Below are 15,941 nucleotides of genomic sequence, written 5' to 3'. Positions count from 1 at the left end.
GCAAACATTAGGGACCCTAACATATAGGATCTTGGAGCAGGTCTTAACATCCATAAAAATTTTCTTTGCTCTTTCCTAGTTGATGCCCCCAGTAATTGGAAAATGTTGCATCTGATACATTTTTGTGACTGTTCATTGATCCCCTAGATTCTCTAAGAGGAAATTCTGGCCGTCAGAGTAAGAGAAGTGAGAGCACAGACAGTCTTGGGGGCTTGTCTCCTGCTGAAGTCACAGCGATCCAGTGCAAGAACATCCCTGACTATCTCAATAACAGAACCACTCTGGAGAACCACTTCGGCAAAATTGCTAAAGTGCAGCGCATATATACCAGGCGCAACAAAAAGCTTGCAGTGGTGTATTTTTTTGATCATGTGAGTACTCCAACAAAGTTCATGTGAGTAAGAAAAAAAATAGGCTTTAAAGTGGCAAAGGTAGAGTGAACTTTGTCACTTTAAAACTTATTTTTAAAAATCTATCAGTTACTTGTTAGAATTTAGAAAAGTACTCTAATGTCTTAATTTGGAGAAACTGGAATAGCACTATTTTTTTTCATAAATTAGATTTATTTGTGAAAACTTGTGGTTCCAACTGAATGCAGTATTCTAGAAATTTTAGGTGAGTTGATTCCCATGAAGTCAGATTTCTCTGAAGCACATGGGAATGTTTTGTAACCACATAGCATTTTTTCAAAGTTGAGTTTTCTTGTTTTATTTTTGACTTTATTTTATTTACTGATAGTACATGATCACCATAAACATTCAGAACAATACAGGAAAGGTAAAATCTTGTAATCCCATCTTCCAGAGAGAACTGCTGTTAATTGTTCCTGTGCCTTGACTTTAATATGTGTATATACACATCCATGCGTAACGCATTGGTTGTAGGGTATATGCTTACATGAGCTGCTCACATTATGTAGCTTTATATCTTTGTTATTTTTTTCTGAATATTCTTGTGGGGAAAATTACATTCTATAGGTATTTAGAAAGCATGCTTTCATTCTTTTTTAAATGATGGAAGTGTTACCTGTCAACATAGAGGAAAAACCCAGAAAGTCCTATGGCAGGGGACACAAAATCACCCATAGTTCTATCCTCTAAGATACCACCTATGAATATTTTGGATAACGTCTTTGTTTTTACACAAATGAGATTGCACTACATATCCTGTTTGGTAACCTCTTATGTGGTCATTTTTAGTAGCTTCTGAAATCAACGAACAGTCTAGATTAGAATGAGGTCGTTAAGCGCTACATGACGTTCTATTCTACTTGGCCAGCTTTCTGTTTGTGGACATTTCTGTGCATTTATTTTTGATTATATCCTTTGTTTAAGTTCCTGAGAATAGAAGTTCTGTGCCCAAATATGCAGTTTTAGGGCTTTTGCTGTTTATTCCTTTCTACTGATTTTTTTTTTCAATTCAGCAGCATTAATGACATTCACAAATGTTGTACAACCATCACATTATCTAGTTCCAGAACTTTGTAATCCGCCCAAACAGAAGCTCTGTAACCACTAAGCATTAGCTCCCCATTCCTTCCTTCCTCCAGCCCCTGGTGACCTCACATCTACTTTCTAGCTCTATGAATTCATCTGTTCTAGATATTTCTTTTTTTTTTTTTTTTTAGATTTTTTTTTTAGATATTTCATATAAGTGGAATCATACGCTATTTATCCTCTTGTGTCTGGCTTATTTCAGTTAGCATAATGTCTTCAGGGTTCATTCATGTGGATGTATTTGTTTCCTTTATTCCAGGTATGGGTGTCCCACATTTCATTTATCTGTCCACCTGTCCACGGACCTTTTGGGTCCTGTGAATAATGCTGCTGTGAAGACAGTGCAGGTCTCTCTTCAGGACCTTGCTTTCACTCCTGTTGGGTGTATACTTGGGAGTGGAATGTGGAATTGCCAGGTCATACAGCAGCCCTCATTTTTTTAAGGTTATTTCTGGCTGTTGCAATGTCCTTTTTCTTCTAGCTGAACCTTAAAAAATATTTATATAGAAAATACATAAATTGTCATTGTAAGCAGTTCATTGATCTATAGAAAGTTGAGGTCCACTCATCACCCCTTTCTCTCCTATCAGAGCCAGCACAATTATCTAATGTGGTGTATGTTTTCCTAGATATTTTCATAGGTATATTTGTAGGTATGCTAACATACAGTTGGTTTTGTGTATGTATGTTTTATGATAAATTGTACCCTGTGTGTGTCATTCTACAGTTTTCCTTTGTGTTTAAGTGTTACTTGGCCATCTTTCCGTTGTTCTTTAGAAAATCATATGGTGAGAATTATCTCATCAAATGCCAATAGGGCCAAGTTTATGGGACACAGTAGAGTCATTGATTTCGATAAGGAGAAGTGCAGATACATGCTGTAAGACAGGTAAGGGAGATGAGGACCGTGGCTGCCATGGCTGGAGGCAGGCGATGTGGTCAGAGCGCATAGCTGTAGAGTTGTAGCTCTGTTGAACAGAATTCCAGTAATGCATGTGAAAGCTTGATCTCGTTTCCTTGGTCTCCTGATGCCGTCGTCCTTTGTGTTGTGGACTGTTTTCCAGGCATCTGCAGCCCTGGCCAGGAAGAAAGGGAAAGATTTGCATAAAGATATGACCATCTTCTGGCACAAGAAAAAAATAAGTGAGTTTTCAGCTGTTCTTTGCACAGTCTCTCCTGGTTTGTGCAAGGCCTTTGAGTGCTGAGTGTGAGCCTGATCCCCAGTGTGGGGTGAAGTGGGGGTGGGGCTGTCTCACTTCTTGGGCTCCTTTCTAACAACATCCTGCCACAATTATAATGTAACTTTCCCAGGAAAAAGCCCCAGGTCAAGTGACTTGTGGTGTCATTAACCCTGTTGTGTCTTTTGCGTCCTCAGGTCCCAACAAGAAGCCCTTCTCCCTCAAGGAGAAGCAGCCAGGCGATGGGGAAGCTGGCCAGGGCGCCGAGGACACACCCTTTCAGCACTCCCCGCTCGGCAAGCCTGTAGTGAGGACTGCGACTGGCGGCCTCCTGAGTAAAAGGTGGGGCTGGTCCTTCCAAATGCCACTGTTCTGACAGGGCAAGTGGGTGCTTTGGCTTCTCCTGTCACTGACCTCGACCGACTTCATAGCCATCATGACATAACATGGAAGGGAAGCGGGTGATCGCTGACACCTGGGTAGGGGCTGAGGGAGGGGGAGAGGACCTGGTGGGGGGCAGAGACTGCCCTGGGCCCCTCATCTCCCTCAGCCCTGCAGCCCATGCGGTTGCTATCATGCAACCTGTGTGATGTATATGTGTATAGACAATCGCTTTTCTCCTTAAAATGTGTAATTGGCTGCACACCATGTTCCTAATCATCACTTCCAGCAGTGGCTATAACTGCGCAGCCCTGTGCAGTCTCAGGCCAGGTCTAGCACACAGTTTGCACTTTAGAGACCTCCCTGTCTGGGTGGCACCTCCATTCCAAAAGGCTCCTCCCTCCTTCCTCTGGCTTGTGCCCGAGACTCCTGTGTGACTCCCACCTTCCTTTTCACAGCAGGCCAGCTTCTGTTTAAGCCTGCTTCACATATTTTGGCCAGTGGATAGTTTTCCTCACATTTTGCAGTTAACACTTCAGTTGCTGATTTGCTTTGTTTTTTCCTTTCTTTATATCCTCTTTGACATTCAAATTCACAGAATGTTGAAAACCAGCTAGAAAATGAGGAAGCTCAGAATGCCCTGTGCTTTTCAGTACATCCTTCTACTGAAGGGAAGCTGTGTTTGAAAACATTTAGGCGTGATATTTCCTCATGGTGTTGAAATGTTTTTATTTCACTCTTCGTTTCATGTCTTTGAGATAGAAATCCACAGGTAATTCATTTCAGGCTTCCCTGATAGCTCAGTGGGTAAAGAATCCACCTGCAATGCAGGAGACCCCGATTCGATTCCTGATCGAGAAGATCTGCTGGAGAGGGGATAGGCTACCCACTCCAGTATTCTTGGGCTTCCCTTGTGGCTCAGCTGGTAAAGAATCTGCGGGTGATGAGGAAGACCTGGGTTCGATCCCTGGGTTGGGAAGATGCCCTGGAGAAGGGGAAGGCTACCCACTCCAATATTCTGGCTGGAGAATTCCATGGACTGTATAGCGGTTGAAAGAGGAGAACCTGTGAGTGATATGAGCCTGCACGCTCATCACTGGTGGTGTTGCGGCCGCCTCCCCTCTGTGCTGGCTGCTGCCCAACTTTAGAGGAGCTGGGTGTCTAGGACGATAAGAGAAGTGTTTGGATGTGGAAAAGATCCAGACACCTGATGGATATACAGCTCTCTTCCTTCTAGCTCTCCTGTGAAGAAGCCGAGTCTTCTGAAGGCCCATCAGTTTGAGGAAGACCCTTTTGACGAGAGCTCTGAGGGTGCCGAGGCTCTTGGGCCGTGTGTGTCCTCCCTCAGCCCCCTGATAGGCACTGTGGCTGAGACATCTGAGGAGAAGTACCGCCTGCTTGACCAGAGGGACAGGGTCATGCGGCAAGGTAAGGGACTGGTCTCAGCAGAGGTGGTCTTCTCGGGAGCTGTGAGGGAAGGGGTGACCCTGGCCTGGGGGGCTCTACTGCTGTTGGATCTTGGGGCCTGTGATGTGTATCTGTGATCCCTGTTGCTTTTCTGGTCTACTGAGGTTGTGAGTGTAGATGTGGACCTAGTGCAGGTGTGTTTGTAATGTAATCTTATTTTTGGAAGAAAGCCAACATCATTGATACATGCTGGATTAAATAATTTAACGAGCAATTTTTTAGACATTGAGAAAGCACACATTAAAGATCAAAATTTTCCATTTAACAGAAGTCACCACAAATAAAACTACAAAAGATGTCAATCCAGGGGAAAAGTCTGTAACTCATGACAGACAAAGGGCTGATTCCCAGAAACAGAAAATCCTATAGAGTCAAAAAGACCAAATCCAGTAGAAAAATGAGTAGGGTCTGAGAGGTTCAGAAAAGGACGTGTTAAGAGTTGACACTTGGAAATTCCCTGGTGGTCCAGTGGTTAGGATTAGGCTTTAGCTTTGGATTATATCCCTGGTCAAGGAACTAAGATCCTGCAAGCTGCACAGCATGGCCAAAAAGGAAAAAAAAAAAGAGTTACCTCTTAAACATGTGGATGGAAAGTGGAAAGATCCAGCTGCTCTCTGCCTGTCACATGGCAGCGAGAGATGGAGAGGTCTCATACTGCCCCATCCCTGGGCAGGCTGCTCGGAGGAGCGAGTCGGCAGTGTCTCCAGGCTCAGAGGAACAGTGCTTTTGACCCAGCATTCCACATCCAGGAGTCTGACCTACAAACTGCCCCACGCATGTGTGATATGTTTACAAGATTGGTTGTGATGACAAAGATTGGAAAGTGATTGTCCACACAGTGGGAGTCTAAACAGCCTGAAAGAAGACTGGGGTTTCTTGATGGAAAAGTGATCAGTATTTATTGTTAAGTGGAAGAAGCAAGGTGTGGGAAGTGTATGGAAATGGGAGTGTGTGTGTCCATATACATGTGAGTGTACTTGGCCTGTGTGTGTAAAGTCATGGAGGTGAGGAAGGATCCCTCACATAGCTGGTCAGGACAGCGGGGAGCAAGGTCATGGGGTCCCATCTGGGATGTTGTACCTTTGGAATGTTGAACCATGTGAATGTATTTAAAACCTATTCAAAAATCAGATATCCTATTAACACTAAAAGATATGTACAGTGACCAAAAATAAAACAGCACATGTGCTCTTCTTTGCAGTTTTTTCCAGAATTAAATTTTACCTGCAGGATTTTGTAGAAGCTGTACAGGAATGATCACATGTTTTCCTCAACACAGTAATAAAAGCTGCTACCATAGGTTATGTAATTGACATGTGATTTTTGTATTCCTAAAAGAATCATTAATAGATATTGGAATTTTTAAAAATAAAATAATGTTGTGGTCCTTTAATGGACCGGAACTTGGGGGTACAGAGTCGACCGATAAGAAAAGAAGGAAGAAAAGAGGCTGATATTCCCTGGTTTACACAGTATGCCAATATAACTCTAGGACAAAGAGTTAGCACCGTCTACGTAGGCTCAGGGCGCCCTCTCGAAGAGGTCTTGAAAGCCCGGGCAAATAAGTAGACACAATGGACACCTGTGCTCCGTGGAAACAGCCTGAAACGGAGAGAGGGAGAGAGCGAGAGAGAGAAAGAGAGAGAGAGAGTGCGAGAGAGAGAAAATGAGGAAAGACTAGGGGACCAGTGCTCTGGTGGAACAAAGGTATTTATTTAACATATTGTGGGCATATATATACTCTCTTACAAGATAGCCTTTTTAGCAGAGATAGGGATCAAAAATCTAACAAGTCATCTAGAAAGCCGGAGGCTAGAATCATTCTCAAGAGAGGGGGTTGTAAAAGTTACTTTACATATCAGAAAGGAGGAGACTTGTAAATGGCTGCTGTTCACCGAATGGAATTTCCATACGAATGAGATGCATGAATTTCTATTATCCCCGAAAGCCGGCTTGCCAGCTCTCTGGCACCTGTATTCAGGTGCTGTTAAGGAACATAGAATTCATGCAAGACTGAAAACAGCACACAGGAAGCCTCCTGTTAAATGTATCCTGACAAAATAAGATGTGAATGTTTTGAATTGTGAGGTTGTTGCATTTCATTTCGTTTAATAGATACTTTGGTAACTGTAGTTCTGTGGGTAATAGTAGTTTATTTAGGTCAGGATCCAGCTAACTTCCATTATGTGATGCCTATTAAAAACATGATGAAATACTGAGAGTTTTGGAATACTGGCATATTTTGAATATTTTCTTTTAACAGATTGATCCTTTGAACAAAATATTGCAGCATGATTGTTTATCATTAAGGTCATTATAGGAGCCATAAAGACCCATGTGTGGGCTCCCTCCCCGCCACCGCTTGGTGTGCCCTGAAGACCTGTGACTGTTGGAGACCCACTTGCAGAGAGGAGGAGGCCTGGAGGGTCCTCATGGGTCTTGATGGCTTGTCACCTGGTGTGATAGGCAGTGCTTTCCTTTTCTGAGGCCCAGGAGTGTCGTTTAGATTTCTTTTCCTTTGTAAAAGAAAGGAAAAGAATTTTTATTTCTCCTTTTATCATTGTGAAAATGCACTTCTCTGGCTTCCCGGTAACTGTGTGGTACATTTTTACTTTTTTGCCTGATTCTGTTTAGCTCGGGTGAAAAGGACCGACCTGGACAAAGCAAGAACTTTTGTTGGGACGTGCCTGGATATGTGTCCTGAGAAGGAACGGTACATGCGGGAGACCCGGAGCCAGCTGAGTGTGTTTGAAGTGGTCCCAGGCACTGACCAGGTAGAGCCTCGCATCCCCGTGGGGTTGCTCTCCAGGCTGCTGCCCATGTTTAATCATTGGGGTGGAGCGGGGTGTGTTGGGGAGGGAAGGCTGGTTTTGTGATTTCTATACGTATTTGATTTGGGGGTTGCTTTGCTAGAATGTGGTGGAGATACGCTATTAACAATCATATTTATTCCATTATTTGTATCGTGAGGTATGTATGAAGCAGTCTTTATGTAAGGTGACTGGACCACATGGTTCCCTAAGTTATCGAAATACATGCAAATCTGTGTTTCAGAAATTTAAAAAAAATTTCCATTTCTTTTTGCTTTTCACAGTTTTATTCCTTCTTTGTGTTTATGTTTTGTGTGTTTGAGGTTATGCTCTAGGTATTTTATATGAATCTTTTTCACTTAAAATTCTATCATGAGCATTTTCTTTTGTACGGTAAACTCTTTATAAGCATTTAAACTTTACGTATAGGCACATTACTTGATTATGTAACTTTCAGAACTCCCCCTTTTGCAATCATCAGGCTGTTTCTGATTTTCCATTGTTACTAACTCTGTTGAGCATGCTGTGTGTGATGGTTCTAGGGTATTCAGCTTCCTTCCTTCTGATAGATTGCAAGAATGAAGGGGTATACCAGAGGTGTGACTTTTCTTAAGGTTCCTGAACATGAGTAGATCATGTTCCAAGTTGTTTCCCCAGAAGTCTGCACCATCTTAGATTCATTTTCTCTCTGTTAATTTTCCTTCGGGTTTCTCCTCCTTTCCTGGCTGGGGGTTTTACGGCTACCTTCACCTGTCTCAGGGTCCTCATCAAGGTGGCAGTTGTCAAGGCAGAGGCCTAGGGCTCCTGCCCCCAGAAATGGTGATAACAGCTTGCAGGGTGCCCAGGGCGGGGACTTGTGGCTTTTCTGCTCCCAGTCTCAGCCGCAGGTCTCCAGCCTCTTCTTGCAGCTCTGGCCTCTGGAGGGCCTTCCCCAGACCCTGCTGCTGCTCTTCCTGCCTCCTCACTGCTAGCTCCATTTCTGGTCCATATAGACAATCTGGTATATGAGCATGGCTGAGACCTTTTAAAATCTTTATCAAGTCCTTCACTTGTCACACCCCAGCAGGTGTGTCTTCACTTAAATTCCTCTGCATTTTGATGTGGTAGCCTGTTCATGACAAGGTCCTTGTCATGTTTGCCAAAAACAAGTTTCTTTATTTTGCCTTTTAATTTTAATTGTTACCTTCAAATAGAAATTTTGTGTTCTAAAATTGTATTCTGTAGTATTGACCTTACGTGTGTGTGTGTGTGTGTGTATTGACCTTATGTGTGTGTGTGTGTGTGTGTGTGTGTGGTCTTCCTCACTTTTGGGTACAGCAGCCGGGAGGCTGGCCTGGCGCCTGCCACCCAGCTGCTCGTCCCTACTCCCTGCTCTCAGGTGGACCACGCGGCTGCTGTGAAGGAGTACAGCCGCTCCTCAGCCGACCAGGAGGAGCCCCTGCCACATGAGCTGCGTCCCTCGGCAGTGCTCAGCAGGACCATGGACTACCTGGTGACCCAGATCATGGACCAGACGGAGGGCAGCCTGCGGGACTGGTACGACTTCCTGTGGAACCGCACGCGGGGCATACGGAAGGTATCGGCCACTTCTGATCAGGAAGCTAGAAAAACTAGAAAGCACACGTGACGTCTAGAGTGAAAATGAGAGTTCTTGTCATTTTACTCAGTTACATTTCATCTGTAACAAAAAAATTCATCGTTCCTTAAAATCATTACAAAGTCCTGTTAAAATGTGCTTCATGCTTGTTTCAAATTGAAGTCTGAGAAATTCAGGTAATCATGATTTTTCTAATAGTTGATTCTTATGTTTGGAGACGTGTTGAGACTTGTGTGTATATGAGAAATGTGTACGTAAGATGTGTGCATGCATGCGTGTGTGACTCGTGTGTAATTATTCCACCTCACTTGTGTCCAGGACATCACACAGCAGCACTTGTGTGACCCAGTGACGGTGTCTCTGATTGAGAAGTGCACCCGGTTTCACATCCACTGTGCTCATTTCATGTGTGAAGAGCCCATGTCCTCATTTGATGCCAAGATCAACAATGAGAACATGACCAAGTGCCTCCAGAGTCTGAAGGAGATGTACCAGGACCTGAGAAACAAGGGTGTGCTCTGTGCCAGTGAGGCGGAGTTCCAGGGCTACAACGTCCTGCTCAGTCTCAACAAGGGGGACATCCTAAGGTGAGCTTTCCAACTCAGAAGTCAGCCTGAGCCGTGGGGAAAGGCAGGCTGTAACCAGGAGGAGAGCTTTAAGGATTAGCGATGCTGATGGCACTGAGGACTCTGGTGTGAGAAAGCTGGGCTCAGTGCACAGCCCCTGGAGCTGAGCTCCCGAGGGAGAGGCTGGGGCTGCCCACTAATGCCTGAGCAGCCCAAGTGGGCTCCAGACGCTTCCTGGGGACCAGTTCTCCTTGTCAGCTGGAGAGAATGTGCTCCGCGAGTGGGTCCCCTATCAGAGTAGTATGCATGTGCACTCAAACCTCTTCAAAGATCTTAGCCTCAGGAGAGGGAAAAATGGTGTGAAACAGAATGCTAAGGGTGGGATATTAAGAATGAATTTTAAACCTTGCTGTGATACACCTGTAGACATTTCTGTGAGGAATACCAGAGTTCCCAGGCCCTCCATTCCTGTCATTGGTAAACTGGATTTCCTTAAGTTGAAACTTGTTTTCAGCTTAGTGTTTTCCCTGAGAACCTGGTTACAGAATATCTTAAGTGTGTGATTGATTTTACGTTTTAAAATTAAGCCTTAGGGATAAACTAGTCAGGGAAAATGGCTGTGTAGTCTTTTTATATATGATAAGCATTTGTTTCCTATCTTGAATAATTCAGTATTTTTTTCCCCCTGGCCTTGCCGCACAGCTTATAGAATCTTAGTTCCTTGATCAGAGGTTGACTCCAGGCCCTCGACAGTGAAATCGCAGAGTCCTAACCATTGGGCTGCCAGAGAATTTCCCAAATCAGTTTATTTCTAAATGAAACAAAGTTAAACTTTGTTTCTTAAGCGTCATCATCAAACACTGGCAGCTGGCAGTCAGTTGGCATTAAAATAACTCTTTGATTTGATAATCAATTCTTAAGTTATTGCTCGAGTCTGTTTATTCATCACCTTTTTAAAGAATACCTTTGTTGCCAATCCAGCCTGAGTTGGGGTGGCCTTGATGCAGGTGCGCCATGAACACACTGGCACTGTGACCACCAAGACCTACTTCAGTATAGTTGAGATCTTATTTTATTGTCAGCTCTGTTTTTGTGGAAATTTTGTCTCATGAAAGATCACATTCTAACCACTTTTATCTCCTTTGATTAACAGAGAAGTGCAGCAGTTCCACGCTGCTGTTAGAAACTCCCCTGAGGTGAAATTTGCTGTTCAGGCCTTTGCTGCGTTGAACAGTAATAACTTTGTGCGATTTTTTAAACTGGTCCAGTCGGCTTCATATCTGAACGCTTGTCTTCTGCATTGTTACTTTAATCAGGTGAGTACTGTCTCTGTCCTATCGTGGCGTGTAAGAGCTCCTCTATGACAGGAGCGTCTCAGCAGGTCCTGGGCGAAGTCTGGTGCAGCAGCCCTGAGGGGATGCTGCTGTTCCCTGTACCGCCTTGTGGTCACGGAAGGAAAAGGCCATGTACTGGGAAACCCTCTTCTTCTGGATCAGATGAGAGAGGTCTCTTCAGAACACTCTTGCTTGAGTTCAGCACTATCATTTTCCATGGGAACAAAGAAGCCAGAAAGCAAACAGCATGCACAGACCTCTAAGCTAGAACTTACAAGTATTGTCTGTCTTCAGTTTTGGAGTGAGCTTGATGATGCTAAATTCATTTCAGTAAATATCTGAAGTGCCTGCTGTTTGTTGCGCTGGGGTTACAAAGGCTGAACAAGACCAGTCTCTTACCTTGGGCTTTGCGTAGAGTGTCATCCTGGTCTCAGACTCCCACAGTCAGGTCAAACGCCCCTGAAGCACCTGGGGAAGATAAGAAGGCGTGGCCCTGCCACCTCACAGCTGCCCCTGCACCCCCGGGGTCCTCGCCAGGAGCCCCTGGGCTGGTGCAGTAGGGAGGAGGCTGCACCAGGCTTCTTGGGAACCCGCCTGGCCGGTTTTGTGACTCCAGCTCATTTTTCTTCTTTGGTCACAAGTCCTCCTAAGCCCACCGTCACATCCCAGGCAAAGAATCTGCAAGTTTGCTCATTGTCAGATCTGACAGTTTCCAAGAGAACAGAAATTCTGGAACAAATGAAAGGATTTCTAACAAAGTGCACTTGGGGAACTCCGTGCAGTTGATAAATACAACTGATAGTATTTTTACAATGAGTACTTAGTGTTACTAGAATGTTGACCGTTTGTACCGATTTTAATAATTTTAAACTAAGAAGAAATCTAAGCATTTTTTCTTTAGAAAAACCAAGTGTTTGACCAGCAGTAGCCGCAGGGTGCTGTTTTCCCCACCTACAGTGGTGCCTGCCTATCCTTCAGTCCCAGCACGCTCCTGCCTCAGGGCCTTTGCAGTTGGCATTCTCACTGCCCGTCGTTCTCCTCACAGAGCCGCACAGAGCTCCCCTCCTCCAGATCCTTCTTGGCAGGGCCCACCCTCGCCACCCCGCCCGTCGGTGCTCCCTGTCCTTCTCCTCGGCTGTCCTTCCTGTCACACTATCACTGTTGAATGCACTCTGCATTTTGTACACACATACTGTTCAGTGTTGGTCTGTCCTGCCACGTCAGCTCTGTGAGGACAGGGGTCTTGTCTGTTCATTGCTGGACACTGGCATGGATAATGCCAGCCTTGAAGTAACACTGTCAGCCGGGGTTGGATTGGTTAAAGGACACTGAAGAGGAAGGGGAGGGTTACTGGAGCCCTGGGGCCAAGCTGACTTGTCAGCATCTTCATGTTTCCCTCTGCATTTATAAAGCACTCAGTGTGAGGCTGTGAAACAACTTTTACTCAGTTTCATGTCACACACTTTCAATGGCATTCCATCATCTCCGTGGTGAGTTTTAGCGGATTCACAGCTTTCTGTTGAGTGGAGGACGCACCTGCTGGTGGGTGGTTTGTTTTCCAGTTTTTCTTATAAATAAAGTCTTCACGGCCCAACCAGTTTCATGTGTGAAGCTGTTTGCTTTGCATCATCTCTGGGCATCTTCCAATGAACAGACAGCCCAGTGAGCACTAAGCTGAGTCCAGGGTACTTTCCAGACGGACTGAGCGGTCTGTGGTCGTGGGCATCTGACCTGCTGTGACTCAGTGACTTGGCTTCCCCTTTCAGATCCGCAAGGATGCTCTCCGAGCGCTCAATGTGGCATACACAGCAAGCACACAGCGCTCCACCATCTTCCCCCTGGATGGTGTGGTGCGCATGCTGCTGTTCAGAGACGGCGAGGAGGCCACAGACTTCCTCAACTGCCATGGCCTCACTGTCTCCGATGGGTAAGCACCGAGGCCGAAGCGTGGGGCCACTCTCCTTTTTTTCCTTTAGTACCGGGAAGGCCGGGAAGTGCCTGTGCCTCGCCAGGCCCTGGAGAAGGCACATTCCATGGGCTGCCTCCCTGGAGTGCGGGCACTAGGGCAAGGCCTGGAACAGCTGGCAGGGTAAGGTTCAGACCCACCTCTTCTGACTTTTCACAAGTTACTTAAGAACCTGATGGTCGAGGTTGAGGTTGGGGCCTCCTTGTTCCGTCCCTGAAGATGGCCTGTCCAGCTGGCCAGGGCCTCTTCTCTGCCGCAGTCAGAGATTTGAGAACGCAGTGGAACTTGAGGACCATCTTCTAGAACATGGCTCATAGCCTGTTGTGTCTGGATCTGGGATTTCCTTGACCCCATCTCCTCTGACTTCTCATCACAGGCCACATGTGCTGCCTTGCAGACCTGCCCTTAGGGCATGAGCTGGGCTCTTGTAGTCAAGTGTGACTCTACTTGGGGGTGGAGACATCTAGGCCAGGTGACTCCCACATCACAGGAGATGCTGGCGGTGGTGGGTGCTGTGGGCTAGGCTTTCGCCGCCTCCCATGTTTCCATGTGACTGTCTGGCATCATGGCGACTGCAGGGGTCTGCAGAGGTGAGGGCGGCCTCTTGCCTGTGTGATGCCCCTCCATGGGTTCTTTGTGGTCTGATAGCTATGTCGAGCTGAACCGATCCTCGTTCCTGGAACCCGAGGGCTTGTCCAAGGCCAGGAAGTCGGTGTTCATCACCAGGAAGCTGACAGTGTCGGTTGGGGAGATTGTGAATGGAGGGCCGTTGCCCCCCATACCTCGTCACACCCCCGTGTGCAGCTTCAATGCCCAGAACAAGTACATCGGGGATAGCCTGGCTGCAGAGCCACCTTCGGGCGTGCAGAGAGCTGGCTTGGACGTGGCAGGTGAGTGAGGCCATGGTCTCGAGAGGGCACCTCACCCTGGGGCCGGGCAGACACCAGCATGGTGCTGCCTGCACGGCTTCCTGGCCCCGCAGGCGCTGGGTTCCTACTGTAAAGCACAACTGGCACCCTGTCACGGCTCAGGGGCACCCCACGGCGGTCTGCTTAGGAGGGTGGCCTGGGCCTATCCCTGATGCCCACCTTTCCTGCTCCTCCAGGCACGGGCAGAGGTGAGGGGTGTGGTGCAGAGGCAGCCGAGCCCCTGCCGGCTCTCCTCCTGCAGCCCCTGCCTGCATCGGCTTCTCCACCACATCGCCCGGTGCTGCCCCCAAGCACGGCACCCAGCCTCTTGCAGCCCCCTGTGCAGCCCCCCATGCAGTCGGAGCTCCTCCCACCAAAGCCTGTGCCTGTTTACTCAGATGCGGTAAGGAATCCTCCCATTGTTGTGGGCAAACATCCAGTTGTGTCTGATGTCCAGTCTGACCATTGTCTGTGTCCCTGCAGTCAGCGTGCCCCTGATGGATGGCCCCAGGTCCAAGCAACCCACACAGGTTGTGAGACTTTATCTTGCCACCACATTGCTTGGGCAGGCCCTGGACACACCACCCTCATGGGGGAACAAGGAGGCCTGAAGGGTAGTGAGGAAGGACCACGGAAGCTGAAGCTGTGTCAGCATTGGGGGCGGCACTGGGGCCGTCTGAATGGCTGTCGTCCAGCAGGCAGCAGGCTTGTCCTGTCATGTCCAGAAGGCTCCTGTTTATTAGCAGGAAGCCTTACCAGGTGCGCATGACCAAGCTTTGTGTGAGGGTCATTTAGACACGTTCAAAGAGCTTCCAGTGATGAAGTCTTGCAGGAATTTCTGACCCAGGTGGGATGTCCTGTGATGTCTCTGTGGCTCATGGAACATCTTCAGTCCCTTCGGCTGTAGAGGAGGATTGCTTGGTGATAAGCTGGGTGTGGACTGAGGCAGTGTTTCTTTGGCCAGCACTCCTGACCCTTCTGCCCTCCCCTTAGGACCTGGCCCAGGTGGTGGATGAGCTCATCCAGGAGGTTCTTCAGAGTGACTTTGAGGAAGTCGGTGCCGCTGGGGCAGACTTTGCAGCCACAGCCCTGGGGTAAGTGCGGTGCGTCTCCTTTTCTGAGGCTGTCTGCACTCGGGGCCGCCTACTATCCCTCCAGACATTTCCTCTCAACAAGTGACCACAGCTACCTCTTTGTGCAGGCTCAAATGTTGGTCCTGCTCACTAGGCAGGTATATCCCTCACATTCCTGACCTGTGTGTCTTGTTTGCAGGTGGTTTTTTTGTGTGTGAGTTTTGAGCAGCATTAGGTTTATTAAAGTTGTAAATTAGAAACCTGTTTTTTAAATTTTAAACATGATTAAAAATCTAATAGTAAAAAATATAATAGTGAGTAGTTCATTCTCTGTTAAAAAATAAAAACACTTGATCTTAGATTAAGTCTCAGTTTATAAATTTGGCAGATTAAATTCCCTTAAACATTTGATACCATTTGCATTTTATACCACGATAAAATTTCCTTAGACATTTCAGACTACATTTATAAATTTTATAAATCTGATTTTGTGTAATATTTTAAGAATCTAGTCTCGATAAATTTAATAATCAAAATCTTTTTAAACTCCTAAGTAGCTTTCGTAGTTAATAGTTAATTTAAATCTGATTAACTAGTAAGTTAGGCTATCTTAAGGATTTCAAACTTCTTTTAAAAATTCTAGTACGTATAAAGCAACACACTGATACGAAAGGATATTATTTCACCTGTATAAATGTAGGTTACATAAAAGGATCAGTTTTTTTCATAGATTTGTTCATTTTTTTTATATACCAGAATTAGATACACACTTTCTATTTGATGGAGTTAAAAATAAATATGATTTCCATGGGCTTAATTTTTTATTGTGGTAAATATACATAACAGTTTACTAATTTAACCATTTTAAGTGCACAATTCAGTGGCGTTAGCTTTATTAAGAATGTAGTGTATTCATCACCACTGTCTACTTCCGGATCTATTTGTGAACAATATTCCATTAAATATATGCACATACACACACACACACACACACACACACACACACACACACACACATATATTCATGCCACATTTTATTTATTCACTGGTGCTATTTAATAAGCTGTTATTTCCACCTTTTGGCTATTGTGACTGATGCTGCTATGAACGCTGGGGCAGAAATAACTTTTTGAGCCCCTGCCTTCAGTTCCTATGGGCATGTGCT

At 45.9% G+C, this 15,941-nt stretch overlaps 1 protein-coding gene across 17 annotated transcripts in view; it reads left to right on the top strand.

Moving 5' to 3' along the window:
* The window catches only part of MCM3AP (minichromosome maintenance complex component 3 associated protein), a 45,699-nt gene that overhangs the window by 5,431 nt on the left and 24,327 nt on the right, over positions 1 to 15,941 (top strand). For 11 of the 17 annotated variants that reach the window (XR_014076777.1, XR_014076776.1, XM_081570220.1 and 8 more), the window contains 12 exons: positions 148 to 371; positions 2,561 to 2,639; positions 2,872 to 3,016; positions 4,293 to 4,483; positions 7,157 to 7,296; positions 8,711 to 8,908; positions 9,248 to 9,516; positions 10,649 to 10,811; positions 12,596 to 12,756; positions 13,444 to 13,685; positions 13,901 to 14,106; positions 14,697 to 14,797. Coding sequence is in view for 14 of the 17 variants with exons in the window: in XM_081570220.1 (XP_081426346.1) it covers positions 148 to 371; positions 2,561 to 2,639; positions 2,872 to 3,016; positions 4,293 to 4,483; positions 7,157 to 7,296; positions 8,711 to 8,908; positions 9,248 to 9,516; positions 10,649 to 10,811; positions 12,596 to 12,756; positions 13,444 to 13,685; positions 13,901 to 14,106; positions 14,697 to 14,797 (2,119 nt within the window). In the remaining 3 variants the exon portion in view is untranslated. Of the gene's footprint in view, positions 1 to 147; positions 372 to 2,560; positions 2,640 to 2,871; positions 3,017 to 4,277; positions 4,484 to 7,156; positions 7,297 to 8,710; positions 8,909 to 9,247; positions 9,517 to 10,648; positions 10,812 to 12,595; positions 12,757 to 13,443; positions 13,686 to 13,900; positions 14,107 to 14,696; positions 14,798 to 15,941 lie in introns of those variants that run through there. The other 6 variants (XR_014076775.1, XM_081570213.1, XM_081570212.1 and 3 more) reach the window with 2 other exon arrangements.

This window comes from Giraffa tippelskirchi, chromosome 2 (genome assembly GCF_054371585.1).
Source record: "Giraffa tippelskirchi isolate mGirTip1 chromosome 2, T2T-mGirTip1v1.2.pri, whole genome shotgun sequence".
In the NCBI taxonomy this organism is placed as follows: Eukaryota; Metazoa; Chordata; class Mammalia; order Artiodactyla; family Giraffidae; genus Giraffa; species Giraffa tippelskirchi.
Note: the sequence above shows the minus strand (reverse complement) of the source record. Positions and strands in the feature narration are given on the sequence as shown.